Below are 26,808 nucleotides of genomic sequence, written 5' to 3' on the forward strand. Positions count from 1 at the left end.
TATAATGTGAGAAAGAGAAAGTTACAGCATCACAGAACTCTTACAAGAATAAAGAAGAAATGTTTCCATTTTGGATGGAAACATAAATTCAAAATGGAACCAGCCAATCAACGCAAAAGAAAAAATTAACTGCCAAATATCTTCACAAGTCTCACAATCACGAACTGTTTCAAAATATAACAAAGAAAATGGTGTGTTGATCTACTGGACCAGAATATTTCACTCTCCAGAATCTGAGTGAAACAACATAAATGGTGGTGGCCAAAATTTATACATTTATCTATTGCCTCATTAGTCAAATTTAATACATTAAAATCTATAGAACAAATATTTGTTCGGTCAATAATTTTTTTTTTTTTTTAAATTTAAAACATTAATATTTAAAACTTTTTCTTATAATACTGTATGTTAATACAGTACTGAACTGATTATTTTATTAAAATTCTTATTAATGTATCAACAACTTAAATAATATCTATAATGTCCCCATCAAATTCTGTCTGCAGATTCATATATAATATTTTTCTAAAATTTTTAATTTTTTATTATTATTTACATGTTCAATATTTACTTTTTCAATTATTTCTAAATTATTTTCCAAACTAGATATATTATGATTGTTAATTAATAAATGATCTGCTACATTTGAGAAACCTATTTTTTTATTTTTAAATGATCTGAAATATTTATTATACCTCTCTTTAAATGACTTATTTGTTTTTTCAATATATATTTTTTCACAATTATTGCATTTTATTTTATAAATACCAGAAGAATGGAATTTATTTTTTACTATTTTATTATTATAATATTTTAAATGTTTTATTATATGGTTATCAGGTTTATATTTATTATCATTATATGCATTAATAAAATTTTCGATAATTCTATTTGTGTAAGAGTAATTTAAATAAATATTTACTTTGTTTAAATTTTCATTTATGGATTTTAATGTATTAATGTTTATTTTATTAAAGTATTTGGAATTATATTTTTTATATATATTATCAATCAATGAGGTATCATATTCATTTTTATTGCTATATTCTTTATATTATTTATTTTATTATACAATTCTTGTTTATCATTTGCGTATTTTTTTGCTTTATTTATTATGTTTTTAAAGATATTAATTTTTTGAGACCAAGGATCGTTGTAATTTTTATTTATAATAAATAAATTGGTTCAGCCGTTGAACTGCTATGGTGGAACAAACATATATACGTACATCCCAAATATACTAAACTCCTTTCTGGGCAGTCATGTAAAAATACAACTTGCCTAAAGTGACTTTTAAAAATAAATGTTACACTTCACTTTTCCTAATTTTGTGTTTAAAAAAAATAATTTATAAAACCTAAATAAGATTTTGTAAATAGTTACATTCTTTACCGATTACAGTCAAAATAAAATACTAACACATAAACCCAACAAACAAATATTAAGCTACATAATTCTTCATTTAACTGAAAACTATAAAAACTAGATCATGTAAAATAGTCATAGATAAAAAAAATTACTAAAAAATTTTAAAATTGAAAAAACTGCATTAATACAGATGGCACTACCTTGGTTCTTTAGTTGAGCGAGTAAATGAATAACAACTATTATATGGCTCTTTACGGCCTAGTTCAACAGGATTAGGTCCACGAGGATACACATCATGAAATGAAGGCTCTTTATTGTCATCAAGTCGTCCCAACGCCCAAGTCAGTTGACTAGTTCCTTCTACCTTAAACTCCTTATCACCTTCATCAGCTGAAAATTTTATAAAATTTAATAGCAGTGAAAATAATTATAAAAAATAAACTGGGCAATTATTGTCAGCTTCCCTCAAAGAACAATTGTTGCTTATCTTCTTCATGTGAACATAGTTTGCCTCTGTGTCTAGTGAGAGATCTAGGCTCACTCAGCCTTTTTTTTAATTTCTTTTATTCATTGAATGTTGGAATTATTATTATTATTACCACAACTTTGGGATGTTTTATCACGTATTTTAACAAAGAAAATGAAATTCATGAAGTGGCAGATGGAGAAATGTCTCACAGTACCTATTTTAATATGCAGAAACATGCATCATAATTTTTTCTTAACATACAGAAGCTATTAATGATATACTTAGTATTTTTTTGATCATATATCAGTGACTACTCAGTAGCTAATAACCTATTAGGAAATTTATACACAATTTAGTGTTCTGCAAATGAGTACTAGTTCTAGTCTTGTATTTCATTATTTATTGTTTACAAGTTAACTTATAAACTTATATTTTTATTTAGAATTTTTTATTGCTAATTTTCACCAAATATTTTATTTTGAAAACTTTTTTACACATATATTTTTCTATTATTGCTCTTTTCAATTTAGGTCAGAATTTATTTTAATTACTGTGTTTTTTTAATTATGTAATCTGTTAGTTTTAGAGCAAAAAGGGATTCTTTTCTCAGAGTAACAGGTCTGTTTAAAAATTTGTCCTTATAATACAGACAATGTGATCTCCAAAAGCTGCTGTTCAACCAGAAGGGTTACCGAATCGGAATAAGAATTTATAGAAAAATGGAAGGTGCAGATAGTGAAAATTATTATGATTCAACAATTAAAGGGATGAGGCAGGTACTGGTTCTGAAGGTCAGGGGATATAAATACTGCCAGGAACCAGTAGAAAGGGTCAGTAATTCTGTGAGATCATATTCGGCATAGCTGTGATAACAGAGTAGGTTTGCAAGCCTGAGCTCAACACAGTTGCAGTGGCGGCAATATTAATAAGCGTGTGGTAACAACGAGTGAAGAGTACGCCACTACCATTCCATTATGGACATCAGGTGAATGTAGGAAGTTGTTCGGTGAGTTATTGGTGAACAGTAATGATAGTGACGGTATTCTATTCATTCATAATGTGTAGGTTAGTTCTATTGTAAACAGTAAAAGTAATAATGTTTGCAGAGAATTGAATTGTATGAACTTTAGACTTTTCTAGTGTTATCCTGTTGTTAATGAAATGTCAGGTTCTAACGGTCATTATAATGCTTTTAGTAAATTAGACTGTATTCTGGTTTTTATAACTTTCTAAATAAATCTTATGCTTTTTATTTGAATTACTATTTTGTATGTTATATATACATATTGTCATTATTATTATTATAACTACTGATATTATTATTTGTATTATTTATTTTGTTTATGTAAGAAGTTTTATTTATAAAAAAATTTTTGTTCGTTAGTCTCTCAATATTCTGGTTGCACTGCGAACATACAACAATATCTTAAAACCAGACCATTTTTTCTTCCTTTCTCAAAAAATGTTTGGTACATAAATTACAACAGGCATGTTTTTTAAGAAAAAGAAATGAGCAGGTTTCTTAAGAAATCTTATTCTAAAGAAATATATTCCTTGTTCCTTATATATATATATATATATATAAATATATATTATATAATATTAATATATCCTTAAGAAAATAATATTGCTTATTCTAAAGAAATAATTTCAAAATAAACTGTTTTATAATGCACTACTGCACTTAATACATGAGGAAGAGCTTCATAATCTTTTCTTGTTTACTGTTGCTTAATTATTGAACTATTTTGACACTTATAAAACAAGTTCTTGTTTAAACCTCTTACTAGTAAAAGGGTTTTACAAGAAAATGTTTAGACTATTGTAAAAAGTTAAAAAATTTAAAACTACTATGAAAGTTTACAACAGTTTTACAAACTGTTGTATGTCTTACTCAGCAACTGATCAATTTATTTGAGGGATATTTCACATTGTACATAAATTTTACTTGTACTTGTGGGAAAATCATTTTTCATGACACTGGAAAGGCTAGCCAATAGAAATATTTTACACACAAGAATTTATTATTTAACTTTCTTTCCTTCAGTCAATAAATACTCTCTTATAAGTACAGCTGGACATTATAAAGTATTTAGTTGTGGATTTAACTCGAACACTAAATAATCAAATTAATTCATCTAAGCACTAATAAAAATGCAAATAAAATGTTAGTGTTTTGTAACATCTTAATTTTTATTATGGAAAATACATTTATATAAAAGTGGTAATAATGAGACTGAATCTATTCTGCTATGTCTTTGCAAATTTATTATAAATTAAATGAAAATAACATAAAAACTTCTACTTAAAGATTAGTTTAAGAGAATGTTCAGTAATTTCAAAAATAAGTGTTTTTAACAAACTTACATGATATAAGGGTTCGCCTGTAAGTTATATAGTTGATGCCATCCTCCCTGGTAAATGTATGAAGCTGATTATTATCAATACCTCCAACAAGATCATCACGACACACTCCCTTATATTGACCAAGAACTTTAACACACTATAACAAAGATTGAAAATTGAAGAAAATACCAACAGATAGTTAACAAAAAACGTAAGTAAGTGTAAAATAACACATGTATGTAAGTTGTTAGTTAACAAAAAATGTATATATGGGTTCTTTGTTATACTCTTCAGATATACTCTACAGAGTATTCATTTTTTATGGACACCCTACAAGAAATATGCATGCAAATTTCTTGCAAAATAACTTATCACATCTGTTAATATCATTTTCAGTGGTTTTTACTTAATAATTTTCCAGCATGAGGCACCTTCACTTTTTGTGAAGAAGCTAGAAATTACTTGTCAAAGTTTACAAAAAGAAAACATAAATGCACAGTATTTCTACCACAGATATCTAAAATAATGTTGGCACTGCTAATAGTATAGTGGAGGGGAGCATACTCTAACTGGATGTTGTAGTGCCAAGAAGAAAGCAATTCATCCCCACCCTGCACATCAACTGAGCTTTACAAATTTCATGAATAATAACTAAGTTATATAACTGGATTGGGCATGAAGACCATTAATTGACATCCAAGGTCACTCACCTGATGCCACTTTACTATAACCGGTCATACGAAAAGTTTAGTAAACAAATGAAAACGTAAAACAAGAGAAGAATTAATGATGAGAATTTGAAATGCCACTGAAGTTACACCTTGAAATTATACCAAGGAAGTTTATATTAATCAGAGCACTGTGTAAATAATGGCAAGAAACACTGAATATTATATGCATTCGTAAGTTTGTAATATGTAGATTTTTTTTATTTTCATTTATTTTGAGTTAATATATTTTAACAGTTTATAGTAATCTATTTATTTATTTTATATTAATCTATTTTCAAAAATTTTTTTAGAATATCAAAAAAAAAATTTGATTTGGTTTAAATTTATAACACTTTTCAGTCACGTTTTAGTCTACTTGTTTTCAATAAATTTTTTTTTCACTTGAAATTTTTTTCATAAATTTTCTCAATTTTAAATTTTCTACAAATTTTATTACCAAGTTTTATTTTTTAATTAGCAATTTAATGAAGTAAATGTTTGACAAATCTAAATGATTTAATTTTCATCTTTAATTGTTCTTGTAAACTACTGGTGATATAGTTTTGGTATCTATTTTTTTAATTTTTCAGTTAAAAATATATAAAATCACCAACTTTGTTTCAGAATTTGGGTCCCTAGAATTTCAACATAATTGCAGAGCAGAAATCTGGGTAAAAATTGTCATTAGCTGTAACTCAAAATCAAAGAATTTTCAGACTTATGCTTACAAGAAACTTTTTCTTTACTTAGGTCAGTAAAAAATATCCTAAAATTATTTTCTTTCTCAGTAAGACACTTTGTATATAAGTAATATACAGAGGAATCCCTTTATTTAGTGATTAATTTAATTTTATTAATTTGTATTGTTTTATTTACTTGGTCTCCCTCTATAAATCATGAAACCTTGTTGATGGTGAGGGGGCTTGAGTGCTCAGTGATACAGAGTAGCTGGACTGAAGATGCAACCATGTTGGAGAGGTATCGTTGAGAACCAGATTAAGGAATGATTCCTGAAAGAGGGCAGCGGCTCTTTTAGTAGTTGTTAAGGATGTAGGTAAGGAGGACTTATATGGCTATATCAACATCACTCAATTTTCAGAGTACTGCGCAACTGAAAGCAATTGAAAACTATAGCTGTTTTTTTCCAAGAAAATGTAGCTCTCTGCATTTCTACATAACAAAGATGGAGGCGCCTTAGTAAAATATTCTGGAGGTAAACTAGTTCCCTGTTCGGATCTCCAGGTGACTACTAAGGAAGGAGTCACTAGATAATTAAAAAATAATATTCTACAAGTTAGAGCGTAGAATGTTAGAAGTCTAAAAAAGTTGGTGGGTTAAAAAATTTAAAGAGGGAAATGGATAGGCTAAGTGTAGATGTAGTAGGAATTAGTGAGGTTCGCTGGGAAGAGGAAGACTTTTGGTCAGGTGATTTTATAATAATTGACTCAGCATCAAATAAAGGGAAGGCAGGAGTAGGTTTCATAATGAACAAGAAGGTAGAGAAGAGATAGAGTATTTCATAAAGCTTAGCGATAGGATCATTGCAATAAGGATAAAATCGAAACCTAAGTCAACAACGATTGTTATCATCTATATGCCTACAAGCTCCCATGATGATGATCAGGTAGACTATGTATATGAAGAAATTGATGAAGCAATTAAACTCATAAAAGGGAATGAAAATTTAATAATAGTATAATTTATTATTTGCAAGCATCCAGTTTAAAAATCATAATAGAAGAATATAGACGTGGAAAAGCCTGGTGATACTGAAAGGTATCAGATAGATTATATCACGGTTAAACAAAGATTTAGAAATCAATTCCTCAACTGTAAAGCATATCCCAGAGCAGATATTGATAGCGACCATAATTTAGCGATAATGAAATGTAGATTGAGGTTCATATAAATCAAAAGAAAAGGTGTCATATAAATCAAAATTTAGAGAAGCTTGAGGAAGAGGAGATAAAGAAGATTTTTGAGTAGGACATTGTGCAAGAGGTCTGGGTAAAAATGATAAGATAGAAAATATAGAAGAAGAATGGGAGAATGTTAAAAAGGCAAGTGTTAAATCAGAAGAAGCAAACTTAGGTGGAACAAAACTGGTAGGAAACCTTGGATACAAGAGGAGCAAAGGAGTGTCTTTACACAGAACTAGCAGTTAATGATGATAAAGAACAATTTAGATCCAGAGTTTCAGTGCAAAGTGAAAAGATAAAGATTTTATGATTTACTGATGATGTAGTAATTCTTGCTGAGAGTAAAATAGATTTGGAAGAAACAATGAATGGCATGGATGAAGTCCTACGCAAGAAATACCACATGAAAATAAAAAAGAACAAAACAAAAGTAATGAAATGTAGTAGAAATAATTTAGATGGACCACTGAATATAAAAACCGGAGGAGAAAAGATTACGGAGCTAGAAGAATTTTGTTATTTTGGAAGTAAAATTACTGAAGATGGACCAAGCAGGAGTGATATAAAATGCTCCATAGCACAGGTGAAATGAGCTTTCAGTCAAAAATATAATTTACTTACACCAAAAATTAATCGGGAAAACATTTTTGAAAGTATATGTTTGGAGTATAGCTTTAAATAAAAGTGAAACCTGAATGATTGGAGTACCTGAGAAGAAAAGATTAGAAGCTTTTGAAATGTGGTGTATAGGAGAATGTTAAAAATCAGATGGTTGGATAAAGTGACAAATGAAGAGCTGTTGCGGCAAACTGATGAAGAGAGAAGCATTTGGAAAAATATAGAGACATGCATACAGGCCACATTTTAAGGCTTCCTAGAATAGTCGCTTTAATACTAGACGGACATATAGATGGAAAACTTGCGTAGGTAGGCAACATTTGGAATATATAAAACAAATTGTTAGGGATGTAGGATGTAGGGGGTATACTGAAATGAAACGACTGGCACTAGATAGGGAATCTTTGAGAGCTGCATCAAACCAGTCAAATGACTAAAGATAAAAAAAATTTAGTTAGTCCTTTTCTTTTTTTTATCTTATAAATTATACAGATATGGAAGTAGAATTATACAAGAGTAAACCTCTAGCTAACAAACAAATGTTACATCATAGTACACTGAGAGCATATACAGTCCAGATATAAACTGGTTCGCTCATTATGTGAATGTTACATGAAGAAAACATTAAAAAAATTATAAAAATTAGTGAAAAAAAAAAAATTACTAAATTAGTGAAAAGTTACCCAAACTCAGTATCTAGATCCTTTAAAAATGAGAGAATAAAAATCACATTATATTTTCTTATTTCAGTCAAATTATTATAAAGTATCTTTCTCATTTTCAATGCATTAGTAGCATACAAAATTGTTCTAACAGACAATTCTACTCTGATCAGTAGATGGATGGTGTCCAATATAGTACACACTTTAGTTATGAATGCTTTTAGTATGACTGCTACTGCATTTTTAATCACATTAGTTCCCACTTGTACAAAATGTCTATTCTTTTACTCCTTTTATATCAGTGAAACTAATAAAACATTATTTGCACATTCACAATTTAAGTGTAGGGAATGAAAAAATGTAAAACAAGGTTTTATTGAATATACTTACAGGTGAATTAGCAGTTATATTATAATCAACAGCATAACCTCTGTAATTATCAATATATGCAATGGCAATATCTGATCCTAACATCTGTGGTTTTTCCCTACTGCCACTCAATCCAAAAGCCATATACCAGTCTTCACCTTCAAACAAAAATTAATAGTTAATGAAATGTAAAACACTGTAAAATGTATATAAAAACAATAATTTTAAAAACTTCACAAAGCAATAATTATTTCAAATGAAAATAGTTTTATCTTAAAAGCAAAGTATAGCTTGTCCAAGCCAAATTGGCACAGATCTGATGAACAGCAAAGTTGTATATCTTGCTGCCTAACGAGCACGGATTTATAATACTATTCGATTAAAGACAGTATGTATATGGTATGACTATTGTTTATTCCAATCAGTAAACAAATTCATGTCTTATATTTACTAGCTGCTTATTTAATTCTAAGTTTATATATTATTAAATTAATAATTTATTTCTTTATTAGATACTGAAATAGATATTTATGAAATACTATGCAGACCAATCTGCTGTTACTGATTAGTGTTTAGGCCAAAGAATATTTATTTATAGTTTTGTAACTGTACATAATATCAAAGACAAACAAGCTGATTTTTCATTTTTTAATTTGACTTAAAAAATGAAAATCCTAACTAACCCTTTCTAAGTGGTATGAGCTTTATGTGCATGACCTGACTTTTCTCAAATAACTGTTTGTAATTTTAAGAACATGACGACCTTCTCAGATGAAAACATATTCCTTAACTGAGAGTTTTGAAGTTTTGTTTGGTCCCATTTTAAAATTTTTAAAAATACAACACAGATAACTTTTTCTTCTTGCTATAGTAGCTCAGTAACAACTTCTTCACAGTTAATTTATGTAATTTTAATCGTTTGTTAACAATGATATTCATAAAAGAGTTGCTTACTCAGAAAAATGGCTATTGATTTTTTTACACTTAAAATAATTTCACAAGTTTGGTAAAATCCAGAAATGGAACAATGTGAATCATGAAGTATGTAAGAAATATATACAGATAACAAGGTTACAACAGGTTTTTAAATAACAAACTTATATAAAAAATATACTTCTATAGCACATATAAAAAAAAAATTAAAAAAATTTCTTTCTTTCTTTTTCTTTCCTAATTTTTCATCTTTTCATGGCAAGTTCCATTACATATGTTGTAGAAAGTAATTATTTTTAACTCAATCATGGTTTTAATGTTTTAGTAATAACTTACCAACTTGTCCAGCAAGCTGAATGGTGATTTGTGGCCCAAAAATTTCCCAGCTAGCTTGCAGATCTTTGTGAAGCTGAATACAATTTGGTAAGGTACTTTTGTGAGGCTGAAATAAAATAAACAGCATGAAAATTTTCATAAACAGGCAGGATTATTTGGCAAGTTACATATTTAATAAGTTCATCTTACTTGATGTTTCAGGTGTCGTTCTGATCCAATTGAGAGTTATCACTATCTTAAGAATTTTAACAAAAATTCAACACACAAATATTTTTATAAAATTACAATAAAAGCTTTTGTTGTATAATTTTTAAGTTCTATATCTTTGATAAAGTCTATACCTCCCTGCCCTAACGATTGAGAACACAGCTGCAGGCTACAGGGTAAAATGAGGGACGAGGCTGGGTAGCGAACGAGAGAATGGCCATCAGTAGCTGCAAATAAGGGTTAACAAAAATTCAACACACAAATATTTTTATAAAATTACAATAAAAGCTTTTGTTGTATAATTTTTAAGTTCTATATCTTTGATAAAGTCTATACCTCCCTGCCCTAACGATTGAGAACACAGCTGCAGGCTACAGGGTAAAATGAGGGACGAGGCTGGGTAGCGAACGAGAGAATGGCCATCAGTAGCTGCAAATAAGGGGTATCCCAAATTGCAATGTTGCGAACAATCTTTGAGAATATGAGATTAATGTTTTGTTATAACTCAATTTATAAATTTTTATTGGTTATCAGCGATTTCTTTGATTCAGTTTAGGTGATTTTGAAAAATATCTTTGGTTAATTGATGGGTTTTAACACTGATGGAAATGTCTTTCGAGGCAATTGCATCAGTGTCATTCTGATAGAGGCCTTACTGATGACTGAAATATGCAATCAGGTATTGAGGGTCTAGACGATGTGTTCCAGCAAAGCCTACCAGGGACTGCCTTCTCTGCAAAGGGAGGTGTCTTCTCGAATGGAGTCAGGATGGTAATGTCAAGAGGGAGGGGCAGTGCACTTAATAAATATCACTAAGCCAAAAAGTGTGTTGTGACACTTGCAGTATTTAATTACTCTATTTAATTACTTTATTTATTTAATAACTAATATTTACTTACTAATAACCTAACACCTCCCTCAAGTGGAATGAAAAGGATAGTAAATCAGAGGCAGTGCATAAAAAGACCTGGCAGTAAGTTTGAAATGCCTTTGAGTGCGGCAACCTCATCATATATGAGCCTAAAATGGTAAAGTAGGTAGGAAAAGGCCAGGATGTTACCTGCAGATGACGTGCGATCTTGGATGAAGACTGGAAAAAGGGAATAATAATCCCCATATTTAAAAACACGGGACAAAATAGTGAGTAGTAATTACAGAAGTATTACACTACTTCCACACATGGTAAAGCTGAAGAACCCAAAAGAAAGAACAAAAAATATAAACCTGAATTGTCTTAAAGTAGAAAAAGCAATAATTTTCCTTAAATCATTTTCTGGTCTGAAAGGGTACTGGAAAACAGCATCAAAAGGAAGACTAAGGGGAGGAACAGATGGGATGCAGATATGGTAAATCCACTACGGATGGAATACATGCACTGATACAAGTGGAATTATAATAAAAAATTAGAAATGGCATTCCTGGACATGGTAAAGGTACATAATAGAATGGCTATGGAAGTTGTGTGGGAGATGCTAGAAGAAAGAAATCTGGATAAGGTGGACAACCAGATATCCAGATATGCAGGGAACAAGAGTTTGTCAGGACAAAACTGGGAAGGTCAGATTGATTTGAGACAAAGAATGGAGAATGGATTATGACAAGGAAGCAATAAATATGTAGAGTGAAGAAATTCAGAAATATGGTATGCAGTTTAGTGTTGAGAAGAGTAAAGTGATTGTAAAGACAGAAAAAAGGGAAATTCAATGGACATAACTATGAATGGTAGAGAAGTAGAAAGGATAAAAGAGTTAACTTATCTGGGAACAGTTTTTTCTGATAGAAATAGCACAAGAGTACAGAAGGCAAGTGGATTTTATCAGAGTATAAGAAGTCTGGTCTGAAACAAGGAGGTACCTTTACAATGTAAGAGAGTTATGTATAAAGACACTTTGTACCAATTCTTATCTACGCGGCAGAAACCTGGACAGATGACAGAAAGATGAGGGTCGAGTATAGGCACCAAAAATATTCAAGAGAAGCATGCTAGGGATGACAAGAAGGAATAGGGTAAGGAGCAGTAGTTAGAGAGGAACTAAAACTGAGAAGCCTTGTTGAGTCAATTGGAAGATCAAAGTGCTCAGGTGGTTTGATATTGAAAGGATGGATGGGGAGAGATTACCAAAAGGATAAAAATAAACAGGATAAAATATTTAATAAATAAAAAATGATAATAAAATAAAATAATCTGTGTGGAATTTATAAAATTAATGTAATGATTGTGATGCTATTTATGTAGAAAAAACAAATAGATCCTTTAGAACTAGATTTCTTGAATATTATAGAAATTACAAAAATAAATTAGATTTATCTCTAATATGGCAGACCATTTAATAAACAATTCACATTCTATTTCTGATATTAATACAAATTTTGAAATATTAGAAATTAATAATGATGACATAAAATTAAATATACTTGTACAAGAAAAAATATTACGCATATAATGGGTGTTTTATTTAGTGACAGAATTTTTGATAAAGATAGCTGTTATCTGTTTTGTTTTGATGACATTTTGTTTTGTGATTTCAGATCAGTGAGCTTTGGCAAATGATTATGGAAAAACTGATGCCACAACAACATTTAAAAATTGTGGAAATATATTTCCAAAATCCATGTTTTGTTTGCCAAATGTATAGAGCAATCTGTAATTTTTATGGTGCACATAATTGTCCATCAAAGCAACTTATTCATCAAACTATTGATAAATTTCAAAAAAAATTTATTCTACTTAATGAAAAACCAACAACTACCCAAAGATCTATATGTACAGACAAAAATATTGGTGCTGTCATAATGTTGAAGAAGATCCGAATGATCTATTTGTCGCCATTCTCAACAACTTGGACTTTATCCATCCACTACATGGAAAATTTTACATAAAGATCTTGGTCTACACCCACACAAGATGCAATTAGTGCAAGAAATGAAGCTGCAAGACCATAATAAGCGTCATTTGTTTGGTGAATGGTGCCTAAATCAATTGGAAACTGATCCACCTTTTTATCGAAAACTTTAGTTTAGTGATAAAGCTCATTTCCGGTTAAATGGTTATGTCAATAAGCCACAATTACCATATATGGAGTATAACCAATCCTCAGGAAATGTATAAGTCTCCATTGCATCCTGAAAAATGCACTGTATGATCTAGGTTACATGCTGGAGGCATCGTCAGTTCTTATTTCTTAAAAATGAGGCTGGAGCGCATGTTACTGTCAATAGTGATCGTTACAGATCAATGATCAGTGATTATTTGTTTCCTAATTTGCATGACATCATCCTGCAACAGTTTTGATTTCAACAGGATGGTGCCATACCTCATACTGCTATTGAAACAGACGATTTATTGAAACAACAATTTAGTGAAAAAACTATTTCATGAAATGGTCCAGTGAATTTTGGCCTTCAAGAATGTATGACCTAACGCCAGTGGATTATTTTCTTTGGGGATGTGTGAAGTCTCTGGTTTATGCTGATAAACCAGCAACAATTCATTCTTTGGAAGCAAACATAACTCGTATTATTAACGAAATACGTCCCCAATTACTTGAAAAAGTGGTTCAAAATTAGACTGATCAAATCCAGTTCATCAAAGCTAGTCATGATGGACATATGCCGGAAAATATTTTCAAAAATTAAATGTCAGAAATTTATCTTTCAGATAAAAACAAAATTGGCCAAATTCCAACTTACCTTTTTACGTGTTTTATTTCAATTCAAAGTTCTATCACTCTAAAAATACATTCATTAAATACAAGCAGAATTTTAATTTGATAAACCATCAGATAGTGTTTGAAGGAAACATTCTTATAAAAGCTTCAATAGATAGCAACACAAATGTAAATTAGTATGAACTTATCATTAATTTAGTATTTGTATATTCATTATGCAATAACAAAATTATTTCAATCATGACTGAGGATATGGGATCCCGCCAAAGTACTTTCATGAAAAATTAAAGTAAGACATCCCTTATCTCAATATTCTGTACTAGGTGGTTTATTTAATTAAATTTAAATATAATTTAACAGTACAAAGAAATAATATGAATCTTAAAAGGATTAATTTCAGTACAGTAATAAAATTAAAACCACCAAAAAACCAGTAAATAGATAGGTAAAACTTACCATACTAACACAAGTTTTATTACATGATTTTTTTTATTTTTCTGGGTTGCATTCACTTATCATAATATCCAAGAATCAATTTTAGTGGGATTCTGCATCTTCAGTTGGTATTTAATTTTATAATTACATTAAAATAGATTGTTTTTATAATTTGTGAATTTTGTTTACTGTTTTATACATTTTTGATAAAATTAATGTTTTCAACAATTTAAAATTCACAAATGATAAATATTTTTTTTAATTTTATGATAAAGATTACATACAAACTGAAGAAATGGGATCCCACCAAAATTGATTCTTAAAATTAATATGGTAAGTTTAACTAATCTATTAACTGTGTTTTGATGGTTTAAATGTCACTTAATATTAAATTTTATTAGGACAGTGGTCAATATGTTAATATTGTATTTTTATAGTCAAAAACCATCTTGGAACATCCCAGGTACAGAATTACAAAGTAAATGAAATGATAAATTCAAATCATTTGTGGTCACAAAAAAAAATTAGTACATATACACACATGGTTAATAGTAAACACAATATAATGAAAATAAAAGTAAATTAAACAAGGAAATAGATATTATAAAACAAATTGCTAAACATTATGGTTATAATGTTTCTTTAATTGATAATATATTCAAAAAAAAAGTTAAAAAATGAATAATAGTACAACTCTTATGCCTATAGTTGACAACATATATTTAAAATATTTATTATACCCTGATAATGCTGAAAATATAACTAAAATTTATGATAAAAGTAAATTTAGACCGGCGTAAAAGACAAACAATCATATAATAAAATATTTAAAAAATAACAATCACACTAACTTATAATTAATGCGGAATTTGTAAAATAAAGTGTAATGATTGTGACCACACACACATACACACACACATATATATATATATATATATATATAGGTAAAACTAACAGGTCTTTTAAAACTAGATTACACACATTAGAAATTATAAAAATGGTAAATTGGATTATCTAATGCTGCTTACCACCTTATTAATAACAAACATAATGTATCCAATATTCAGATAAATTTGGAAATAGTGGAAATCAAGAAATTTCATTTAAATAATAATAGTAAAAGTTTGGATTTTAGGAGAGATTTTATATATATACAAATGCAAAAGAATTTCCAACTTGATCAACTTCCAGATAGAGAATGAAGATATGGTTCTTATATATGGCTCTTATAAAAGCGGCAACAGATGGCAGCACATTTTTAGATAAAAATAGATATAATCATAACGTATAAAATGCAATTCAAATGCACTCAGTAATGCAACATTGGCTGGCCAGGTTACATAATATAAATTTTCTATTTATTTTATTTTAAACTTAATTTTAATTTTAAATGTTTTAATTATGATATCATATTTGTATATATGTAGTTATTTTATTTACGTTACTTAATATATTTTTGTATATATGATTATCATTTTAATCTTTTAATTTTAATTTAAACATTTTTATATTTGATATGGATTTTTATATAAATACAAGTATATCTTATATATGACTGATGATGTGGGATCCCGCAAAAGTGCTTTTGAAATAAAAAAATAAGGTAAGTGTCATTTCATTTACTTTATAATTCTGCACTTGGGTTGTTGGAGTTGGTTTTTTATTATAAAAATACAATATATTAGTACAGAGGAATATGGATCTTGTAAGTAGAGACTGAATTATATGCAATATAAAATGCTTGAAATATGCATGAAAAGTGTCAAAAAGTGCAACTTTAAATAAATAAAAAAATAGTAATGTTTAGTTTTTATTTCAAAATCAGCATACAATTCAATAAATTCAATAATTAACAATTATTTAACATTTTGTTACTTTTGTAAACATAAAAAAATCAGGTACTGTTCCAAATGTTCGGTAGTAAGATTGTGTCTTTGATCACTCAAAATATCTTTATAAGTGGAAAAGGATCGTTCCACACCCACTGAGGTAAGTGGGCAGTATTTGAATTTGGGTACTATGTTAGCACTCATTGTTTCTGTCAAAAGTTCACTTGTCCCATTAATAAAACTATCGTTCCGACACAAAGGTTCAAATTCTGAGTTATTCTTCAAAATATTTTCAAATATTTCTTTAAGTATACATGGTAATACCTCTGGCAATGCAAAGTTCATTTGGTGGAGTTTATTCATTAACTGAATAGATTTAGCCAATGTCAAACCTTGAGTTTCAAGCTTTTTAATACTCACAGGTATGTGGGAAAAATGAGTGCTAATCACAACTATGTTTTTTTTTATACTAGAATCGTTAAATGCTTCCTTGGACCGACAAACTGCCATAGCCTCTGCACTATCAAAGTCGTTTACTACACCTTTGATGGCTTTGAAATGCTCAATGTGAAACAGTACAGTTCAATCCACGTTCCCCATCGAGTTACCACTGGTTCAGGAGGTAAAGGCAGATTTGGCAGTTTTTCTTTATAGGCCTTATTGCGAGCAGGTACCTTAAGAAACACTTTCTTTGTTGATGAAATCAGTTTATTTACATTCCAAATGTGGATCGTACTTCTTCAGCGAATTGATGTACTCCGGGAGCAAAGCACATCACATTAATCAAATTGGGATAAAATACTTGGAGGATTTTGGCTGCCTTAATCATATACAGAACAGCATCTGAGAGAAATATAAACACTCTTTCATCTGCAGAAGATTCAGGAAATTTTTTTTAATACACTCATTCACAAATCTGGTGATGGTAGAATGATTTGTCTTTTCAAGGTCCTTGTAGGCCACCAGATAGGAAGAAGAAGGTTCTAGTTTTAATGCACCCACAATTAAATTCACAATGTAACAGCCACAATTATTGGTAGTTTCATAAGCTGAAATCCAAATAATGCTATCTTTGAGTTGATTGCATATTTCTTCCAGAACATGTATGTAAATTGTCAGTACGTAATCTTTATGCAATGTTGATTCATCTGGTAAATATTTATCTAGCAATATTTTCGCAGAAAATCTTTGAAGGTAGGATTTGTAAGTTTGTGAAGAGTTATATTACTTGTAAGCAATGCTTCACATAAATCCATGCTAAAGTAGTTTTTTTGTTTACCTTTGGAAGTGAAATCACTGCTACTTGCCGCTGTTATAAGTTTTTCTCATGGGCCTTTCTTTCGCAATCCTGCAATATGAAGACTTTTCTTGACATGCTGGTCTATTAGAAACATTGTTGTGCATGAAATATTTTTCTCACAAACTCGTCAATATAAAACATTTCCGTTGTATGTAAATGTTCCAGGATAGTCAGCTATCTACGAAGAATCACTTTTAGTTCGGGAGGCATGTACACACTAAACTTTGCTCAAATAAATAAAAAATAATGTAATGTAAGTGGGAGGAGTGCTGCAGTAGGCATGCGCAACGCAGAATGGTATCTTCTGTCTTTGTCTCATGTGAGTCTGTGTTTTATTTGACCTCATAATATTATTATCCTACCAAAACTGGAATTATTACTTGGTCTGTCATACCCTTTTTTAAAATGTCTTTCACTTTATCAGTCGTATGCCTCCGATAACTATCCATTACTAGCATACCGGTATTTTTTTTATTCAGTAAATCTCCTGATCGCTTTTGCCATACACACCTGATCCAATCTAAAATTAAGGTTTCGTCCATCCAACCTGATTCCTGTGCTCTGATAATAACTCCATTTACCTGTACAGTAGGAAGAGTTTTTCTTTAAAAACAATGTACGGAGGTAATTTTGATTCATCAGAAGTAATGCAAAGTATAACCCTACACCTTTGTTTTTCATTACCACCAGTGCGAATCGTAACACTTTTTTCACCTTTATTGTTTATGGTTTTGTCAAATGGCATTTCAAAACATATGGGGGTTTGATCAGCGTTTCCTATTTGAGAAGGCAAATAGCCTTTATCTTTTCTATGATTTATTATGCATTTGTGAAAATGTAATATTTTTTGTTCATAAGCGTCTGGAAGTCGTAGAGAAATGGTCGTATTTCGTCTTATTGACAAATCATTTCGTGCAAAAAATCGTGTTATCAATCCACGGCTTCCTTTAAAATCAACTTTATTCAATGATTTAGCGATTTCATGAGCATATGATTCCTTTTTTCCAAAACAAAGTCATACAATTTTTTTTCTGTTTGTGTATTTTGGTTTTAAGCCACAAAAAGCCCTTTTGATTACCAGTGCCTTTCACCAGAAGTTATTTCTTCTTACGCCAGTCTCGAATGCAGCTTTCATCTACGTCAAATTTTCTTCCTGCCGCCGATTTCCAATTTTTTCAGCCTCTTCTATAACGCGCAGTTTTTCATTTACTGTAAAAGATCGTAGATGCTGTCCTTTTGTACTCATTTTAATGCCGTAATTAAAATAAATCACTGTATTAAACTTTACAAGATAAACTAAACAGATAAAATGCACATAACCGTCCACATATACAAACAGTACAATGACTGTGACGAATAGACAAGACGACGATGGGTAACTGATACTGTAACTGTAGTGTCATTAGAACCGGATGCAGGCTATACAGAATGAATCAGTTTTATAAAAATACTGTAACTTCGTTCCTACCGATAATGTGAACAGGATGTTAATAATTAAGGATATATTCTGTATAAGTGGCACCCGGTATTGATAAACGAAAGCCTAATGTAACTATATTTATGTGATTGAATTTAGGTAAATTACATTTACAAATTGAATTTACATAAATTATCCTGGCTAAAGGCTATGTTTCAAGTAAGCCCCACACCCTTATTTTTTCTCTACAATTCCAAGAAAAAAAATGCGGGGGTACTCGAATAAATACGGTATATATGTATCCATTTTGTACTAGATCAATTAATGTTCAGAATTTTGATATAACAACACCCTTCAAAAGTCTCTCTATTCTTTGTTATTCTCATTTTCATACTGCCCATGTTTAGCTGCAAAAAGCAGTACAGTTCACAGAAATATTTTTAAGAATTTCTAAATCCTCTATTTCTTGATAGCAATAGCTATAGTTTCTGTACAAAGGTTTACTGGTTTGTACCACTCTGCTTTTGAAATCTTGCTCACCACATCTAGCTCATGAAATTTTGTCTCAATAAAATGTTACAACTTCAGGTACAGTGCATTCAGTTATCATAATATCCATCATCTCATTACTCTCCTTTGTGTCACATTTCATGACCTTTGTCTTGCTCTTGTTTACTCTCAAATTTTATTTTTCACCAGCTATGAAACTATGAAGTTCATTACTTCTCAATCTAGATGGAGTTCAATAGATTGAATCCTGGTCAGGCTAAACATTTTTCACATGCTAAATGAAACACTCATTTCACAAAAACTAAATTAGGCATCAAGTGTAGTTTTGCTGTACAGAAATTAATAAACTTTTCCTAATTTCAACAAAAATAAAAGAAAAGGTTTTTAATTTTTTTCTAAGATTATTACTTACCCCAAATTTTTATTTAGACTATTGTGTTGTTTTTTTTACAGAAAGTTAAAAATCAATCTGGATATGGCACATCCTCGTCTTATTGCTTAATCCAGTGCAACCAGGCTTTAATTGCCTATTCTCAGTATAGGTATTTAATCCACACACAAATTGTAACTCTTCTTTCTTCATACTTCAATCCAATTTTTCTTAAAACTCTAGTGGGTAATGATATAAAATTAATACACTAGCAGCTGATCAAAACAGCTGATTGGAAGACTTGTTATTTTTACTAATAATATGGAGTGAATCAAGCCACAGGAACCAGTCAGAATGATTGTTATTCTAATACTGTATGCTTAACTTAGCAAAGCATAAGTCCTTGATCACTGCAGTCTGGCAGCTCTAAAGGTTATAAAACAGAATAAGTGAAAAGTAAAAGTAGATTTCATAAGAAATCTACCTATTGTAATGAGTACCATGATATAACTTCTGGAAAAGTTTGACATATCTTCGCATTTCACATCCCCCAGACTCCAAAACCACCGTCAGTTCAAAAGTTTATATATACATTTATATATATATATTTCAGTTTTTTGTGGACACAATAACTGCCATAATTTTGTGCCAATCACTTTCAAACTGATACCTAAATTATATAATGACCCAAAATCTTGGTCGAGTTTGTTAATGGGCAAAATCGATCCATGGGGATGGAAATGGGAGGGCTTTTTCAAAAAAACAAAATTGCTATAACTTTCCTATTAAATAAAATATCAAATTCATTTAAAGTTCCTACTATTCGTTGGACAAGGAGCTAAAACTTACCTAAGTAAAGATTTTTGATATTCCCAACCATTATCCCAGGGGGTGGAAAAAATGGGGTTTTGAAGACAAAAAGTCATACCTCCCTTAATAGGAACAGTACTGAATCAGTTTAAAGTGGTCCTCCAAACATTACGTAAAACTTTTGTCTGAAACAAGTTTTGATATGATCAGCCCTTATAGCGAGGGATGATCAAAATGTTGCTGGAATTGTAAGAAGATGGGGCTTGTCATATGCTAAACACGTGAAACACATTTTCTCATGCAACCATTGTCGTATTGAATAAATTTGAAGTTTTTCTTAACTTTAAGGTGGAAATCTTTTTTATCCCCTATTTAGCATTGGTGAAATCTACCTCCACCTTCCAGTGTGCTGAAAGGGATTTTTTTAAAATAAAAATGAAAATCACCATATTAAAACTGAGGAACCAGAGGAGGTTACCACCACAACCACTGAAGACTGAACATATGTATTGTTTAAACACAAACTATTGTATAAGTTTATTAAAAAATACTCACAACAATTTTAGCAAGAGAGGGTGGAACATTAGGATTGTCTGGAAGTATAACAGAACCAAAATTCTCCTTAGTTTCTACATTATATACACTCAACCAGTCCAAGTCAAACACAGTCAAATCACCAGGCAACTCCAGTGTTATTGTTTCCTTTGAATATAAGCGTAATGGTTCAAGACTGAAATAAAATATCACCAATATTAGTATGTGATAAATATCAGTTATAATAAAAATAAATTTAAGATTATTTTTAATAAATATACCACACTTCATTAATTACATCACTTATTAGCAAAATCACTTGCTATCAATAACTTACATTTATCCTTATAATTAACATATTGACTGAGTGGAATGATTTCCAAGACATTACTTGCAAAATGGAAATTGGTAGTTAGCTTTAAGATTGTGTTGTTCAAATCTTATCAGAATCACCACTTATTGAAACCCTCAGCTATTACTGAAAGGGTAGCTATACCCTTATAGGAATCATCTTTTATTCTGGCTTAATCATGAACAACTATAATTTATGATAACTTCTCAAAAATAAGGAAATCTTTCCTCCTTACCAACTTTGATACTCAGAGAAAAATCCTACATGCATCTTAATTATACTGGTAAAATTTATATATCATTTCTTTTATTTATGTTTATTTAAGTGCAATGGAGACAAATTAAAGCTTTAGTTCCAGCCTTTTGATATATGTAAACATTCTAATATTTCTTATCCTTCACAAAGTTATTAATGAACATATATTAATTACTTTGTAGTTTAGAATGAAATAAAACTTAATTCTATTGTATAATAATGTTCAAAGAGGTCAAAAACAGTCACTCTATAAAAATGTTATCTCTCAGTTAAATAACTACTTTGCAGCTTTATCAATAGATTATATTCTGAACAGTAAATCATTTAAAATAAATCATGTTCAGTTAATAATTCATCAACAATAAATGCAAAAGTTAATATGCTAATATATATTTTAATATGAAAAGAAGATTAACCTCCCCACAGTCTATGGTATATGCATTATTTCAACAATATTTGTAACTTTTCTATGTTGCATTATAATTTATCATGAAAAGTATATCTCTATTCCAAGAATGCATCACTCAGTACATAAAGATTAGCAACAATTTTTTAATAAATTGAAAAAACAAAATTTTATATTACTTTATGTTATTACTGTTGTCATTAACTGCTGTGGTTAACAGCCACAAAAATATGACAAAAAATATGTACTGAAACTTTACTCTGAATTTGTAACTCTGGTGATCAACTGGAACTAACCTGGCTTTGGCCATTGGCATTTTAATTAACTTCATGCTTTTCAGTTTCCAAAACGTTTTATGATTTGGATTAAAAATATTTTGTTTTTATTAAAAAAATTAATATTTACATTGGAAACTTATTTTTTACAACTAAAACAATTTACCATCATTGAAGATTAGTTACTTTTTTAGAAGCATATATTTTGCATAGATTTTTAGAAGCATATTTATTTTTCATGGAAAGAGAGTGGTGGATTTTTATCATTATCAAGTTGGATGATTACATTTACCAATCTAATATATTATACAACAAAAATAAATAATTTATTAAAAAAAATTTTGTTTTAGAAATTTGTAGTTTTAAAACACTAATCCCTCTTCCCTGAATACCATTTAGGAGAGGACACTTGCCTTCTCTTCAGTAAAGTGGTAGGTATCTTCCTGGTAATCTGGTGGTAATCTTCCTTTTCATTATTAAAATCCTGGATCCAAAGTTATGTCTAGGTCATGAGTGAAAACTTTTTATTTTAACTGATGCTTTAACTAAAATATTCATTTAATACTACATGTCATAGAAAATATTTCTTTGAACTTTAACGCAATACTCTATCCAAATAAGTAATTTTTTAATAATAATAATAATAACATTTCTGAAAAGTTAAAGGAACCAAAATTTTACACTGATGTTTTAAAGTGAGATTAGTAATGTTTGTTTTATTATCATGTTTGTTTTATTATCACAGAATTTACTTATCAAATACTGTTTCATAATGACTGTTTTTAACTGATCTAGGTTAAAGCAATGCTATACAGTGTATATTTAAAATCTACCATGGATAAAGAGAAACCAGTTCCTCTTTTATTATTGGTTTATAGGCTGTTACTGTAGCTATTTTTTTAAATTGATATTTCTACTGATTCAATAGTAAATTAAATATTTCAGATATTTTTTTGAAAGAGAATAAAGTTTTTATAAGAACAATGCATTATGCACTTGTTGAGAGAAGTATCTAATATGTAATAGGTAAACACTTACTATCCATATTCATCAGGAACTTTGAAACCCTTTGAAGATGGTTGCGGACCAACACCCACCCAGAAATATGTGTCTGAAATGATAATAATGCAACATACAATCACAAAAAGATGATTCTAACATACAAAAACAATTACACACATAAATTATAAACTGATCTGGATTTCTATTAATTAATAAATCTCAACATCTGTTATCACCTGGAAACAAAACACCACGATGAACAAAAGCTAAGAGTTTTAAAAAAGTTTTGATGGATAAAGAATTAAAATAATTAAACTGCAAAACTGTTTTTAATTTCAAGGTTTAATAACTACAACCAATTACAAATTATAGAACCCACACCTTACAGAGACTTTTTCAGTTAAAAAATCATATTTTTTTATTAAAAAACTAATAAGATTTATCGGCATTAAAAAACACACTAAATACATTTATCAAACTGAAGTGAATAACAGTAGATAAATTTGAAAAGAACAACAAAAAAAGTTTGAAACTTTGGTTATCACTCCCAATATTCTAATAATATTATTACATCTGTTAAAAGTCCTCATAGTAATAAAAACTGTAGCTGTAACACACATTTGTTGAGTGAATAATAACAAATATAAACAGATAAAGCTTGAAGTAAACAAGCAATTGTATTTAATGATTTCCAATAAATATGATCTACATGTGACAATTTAAAATTCTACATTTTTAAAATAAAGAATTGTATGAAATGCAAAGCACAAAATTTAAAAAGACAGGTAAAATAGTCTGATTCCTGTACAGACTAATTTTTTTTTATAAATTCATAAATAAATAAAAAATGAAGATTCATAAAAAATGGATTATAATTAAAATAAATTTAAAAAAAAGTCATAACTAGTGGATTACAATTACAATAAATTTTAAATCACAACTGTATTTATTCCAGCACCATTTTCTTGTTTGAAAATATTTATTAATCTATAATTTAACAAATAAAGAGGTATGACTTTGAAATCTGTTTTAAGATTATCAACATTTTACATCCAAATTTTCCAACTTTTATCTTTATAGGAAATAGTGAAACGGTTACTAGATTGCAATATATTTGAAGCAATAATTAAGATCTTGCCAGCTATTTATAAGAAATTATTAACTGATGAAAAATATTCAATCAAGTACAAACATCATCCAAAATTAAGATATTAAATTAAATGTTTGAATTAATTTTGTTTAACTGATGTTTATTTAATTGAATAAGTTTTCATTATTTCTAAATAAACCATTTTTATTAAACTTTATTTGTTATTTGTTTTTAAAATAATTTTTATTAAATCTGTTATGTTATTAGACTGATGTTTTATGCCTGTAAACATATTAAATTTTTTATTTTTATTTTAAAGTTCTATTTTTGTAAGTGAATGGTTTTATTTTTACTTTATCAATTATCACATCACATCTTCATGTTAATAATGTGTAAATCATTGAAAAACTACCAGTAGCCCTTATAAAGAAGAGGATTACTGTTTTCATCAATATGAAAATCATTACTGTATATGTGATGATGTTAGGGCAATAGCAATTATTTCATACAATTAAAATTATTCTTGTTACGGTTTTTTTAAGTATTTAGAATTTAGTTTTTTAAATATTTAGTTTAATTTATTTTAATTCTGCTAACTGGCACTTACCTATGCCTTGCTTGTATGTAAGATAATTCATGAATAACTAGAGAAAAAATATAAATTACATTTATTGAAATTCCTATACAATTTGCATAACTTGTAGATACCGCTAGCTCAGACAAATAAAACAAAAGAATCTATCTATTAAATATCACTTTTAAAACAATAAAACATGATGTTGGATTCCATTTAGCTAAATACTGTACACTTCTTTCACATGTCTGCAGAACCTCAATGTTTTGGCTTCATCAATAGTAAAATTAAATATTAACATTATTAATAAGTTATCTGTAAGAAGATTAGGAAAAAGAATTGTTAGTAGACAATTATTAAGAAATATCTCCACCTTTGACAGAAGATGCCAAAATATATTTCTAAATTAGGTTTTCTAGATTGGCTTTTCAAAATGATGAAATTATACACCTACAATATAAATCTATCTAATATTGCATGCTTCAATCTACTTTAATTTTAATTACTTTCAACCAGGTAACATGATGACAGCTTGAAGCCAAATAATACACAGGCCATTTCAAGTAATTTTTATTCTGTTTAATCTAGTATATTGTAATTTTTTTATTAATTATAACTAGCAAATCCGTTGTGGCTTTGCTCGCATTACATGGATACTTGCACTTCCTGTCTAGCTAGGAAGCTCTGTCCCCTGGACCACTGTGTTCATTTAACTTATGCTTGTGAAAATAGTAATGATAAATAAAAATGAAAGCCTGTTCAATTTATAAAAACTATCAGTGCATTGTAACTTCTTCAAACCAGCAGTTTGGTTTAGTAATTGGTTTTTAGATTTCCTGCCGTGGTTTTGCTCATGAAATAAATAATCAAAATTACAAACATAAATTACCATCACAGTACTACCAAATCTCATACAGATTGATTTAATAGCAGCAGCATAAAACTGGAAAAATGAAAAAAAAATTAATTTTTTTTACCCTTTTAAATACTGAAATTCAAAAAACCTGAAAATGGTTTTTAGATATTTATCTGAAGATTATTTTCAATCCTAAACTGAGTGAATATCTTGTTCAGTATGGTCAGAAATGGGGAAAATTTGAAATCATTGTTCACAATTTTTTACCTTTCTTTACCCCTTTCAAAGTCAAATTTAGAAAAATCTAGAAATTGGTTTTGAGATATTTGCATGAAGATTGTTCATACCAAAAATCAAGTTGCTATTTCATTTGTTACCAAGGAAATAACAAAAATAATAAATTTCATTTTTACTCCATTTTAACCCTTTAAACTTGAAAGTTTAAAAAATCCTTTCTTAGTGTGCATTTACACTAAAATTAAATGTTTATTTGGTGATTCATCAACACCCAGCAAAAACTACTGAAGATAAAATGATGAAAATTTGTATAAATTTTTATCAAAATTAATTAATTAATTTAATGCATAAATTTTTGCATAGAATATTTAAATATTAATGGAGAATTGGAGATAATTGATCTCCTATTAAGAAGATCAATTGATCTCCCTCCCCATTGTAGAAGATCATGCATATTTTTTTCGATGTCTTTCTCATCACATGTACTGTACACAACTATTGGCAACCAAAAATTAGGAAATAATTATGTCACTATGGTGGAGAATAGGGAGGAATTCTCAACTGTGATGGGAAATAATTGGGATCATAACAACTGAGCTTTGATGAATATTTTGCTCAAATGACCAAAGGTTCAACTTATGGTGAATTGTGTGTCTGATAGCAGCTGGTAGATTATTTCCATTTGTATTTGAGGTTTACCACAATGTTGAACTTTATACTACTTTCAGTAATGACATTCACAGTGTACAAGGATGCACTTTTTGGTGATTTATCCACTGGTATTTATCTTGAGTGAGATACACAGATACTATGTGAAAAAAGCAGCTAAAACTGCCAATAAGGTTATAAGGAAGTCAGCCTCTTATTAGGGCTGATTATTATCAGTGCTAATTATTGGACCTGTATATTTAAGCGTTGGGCAACAATTCGTTGTTTATCTTATATTCCTTT

The 26,808-nt window shown here is 29.1% G+C and overlaps 1 protein-coding gene across 1 annotated transcript in view; it reads right to left on the minus strand.

Moving 5' to 3' along the window:
* Positions 1–26,808, minus strand: part of knk (cytochrome and DOMON domain-containing protein knickkopf) — a 61,104-nt gene that overhangs the window by 12,662 nt on the left and 21,634 nt on the right. The window contains exons 5-10 of the mRNA XM_075373048.1: positions 23,137–23,209; positions 20,832–21,006; positions 9,731–9,836; positions 8,483–8,619; positions 4,205–4,340; positions 1,569–1,758 (exon numbers count right to left, since the gene is read on the minus strand). Of these exons, the coding sequence (XP_075229163.1) occupies positions 1,569–1,758; positions 4,205–4,340; positions 8,483–8,619; positions 9,731–9,836; positions 20,832–21,006; positions 23,137–23,209 (817 nt within the window). The remainder of the gene's footprint in view (positions 1–1,568; positions 1,759–4,204; positions 4,341–8,482; positions 8,620–9,730; positions 9,837–20,831; positions 21,007–23,136; positions 23,210–26,808) is intronic.

This window comes from Lycorma delicatula, chromosome 1 (assembly GCF_047948215.1).
Source record: "Lycorma delicatula isolate Av1 chromosome 1, ASM4794821v1, whole genome shotgun sequence".
Classification (NCBI taxonomy): domain Eukaryota; kingdom Metazoa; phylum Arthropoda; class Insecta; order Hemiptera; family Fulgoridae; genus Lycorma; species Lycorma delicatula.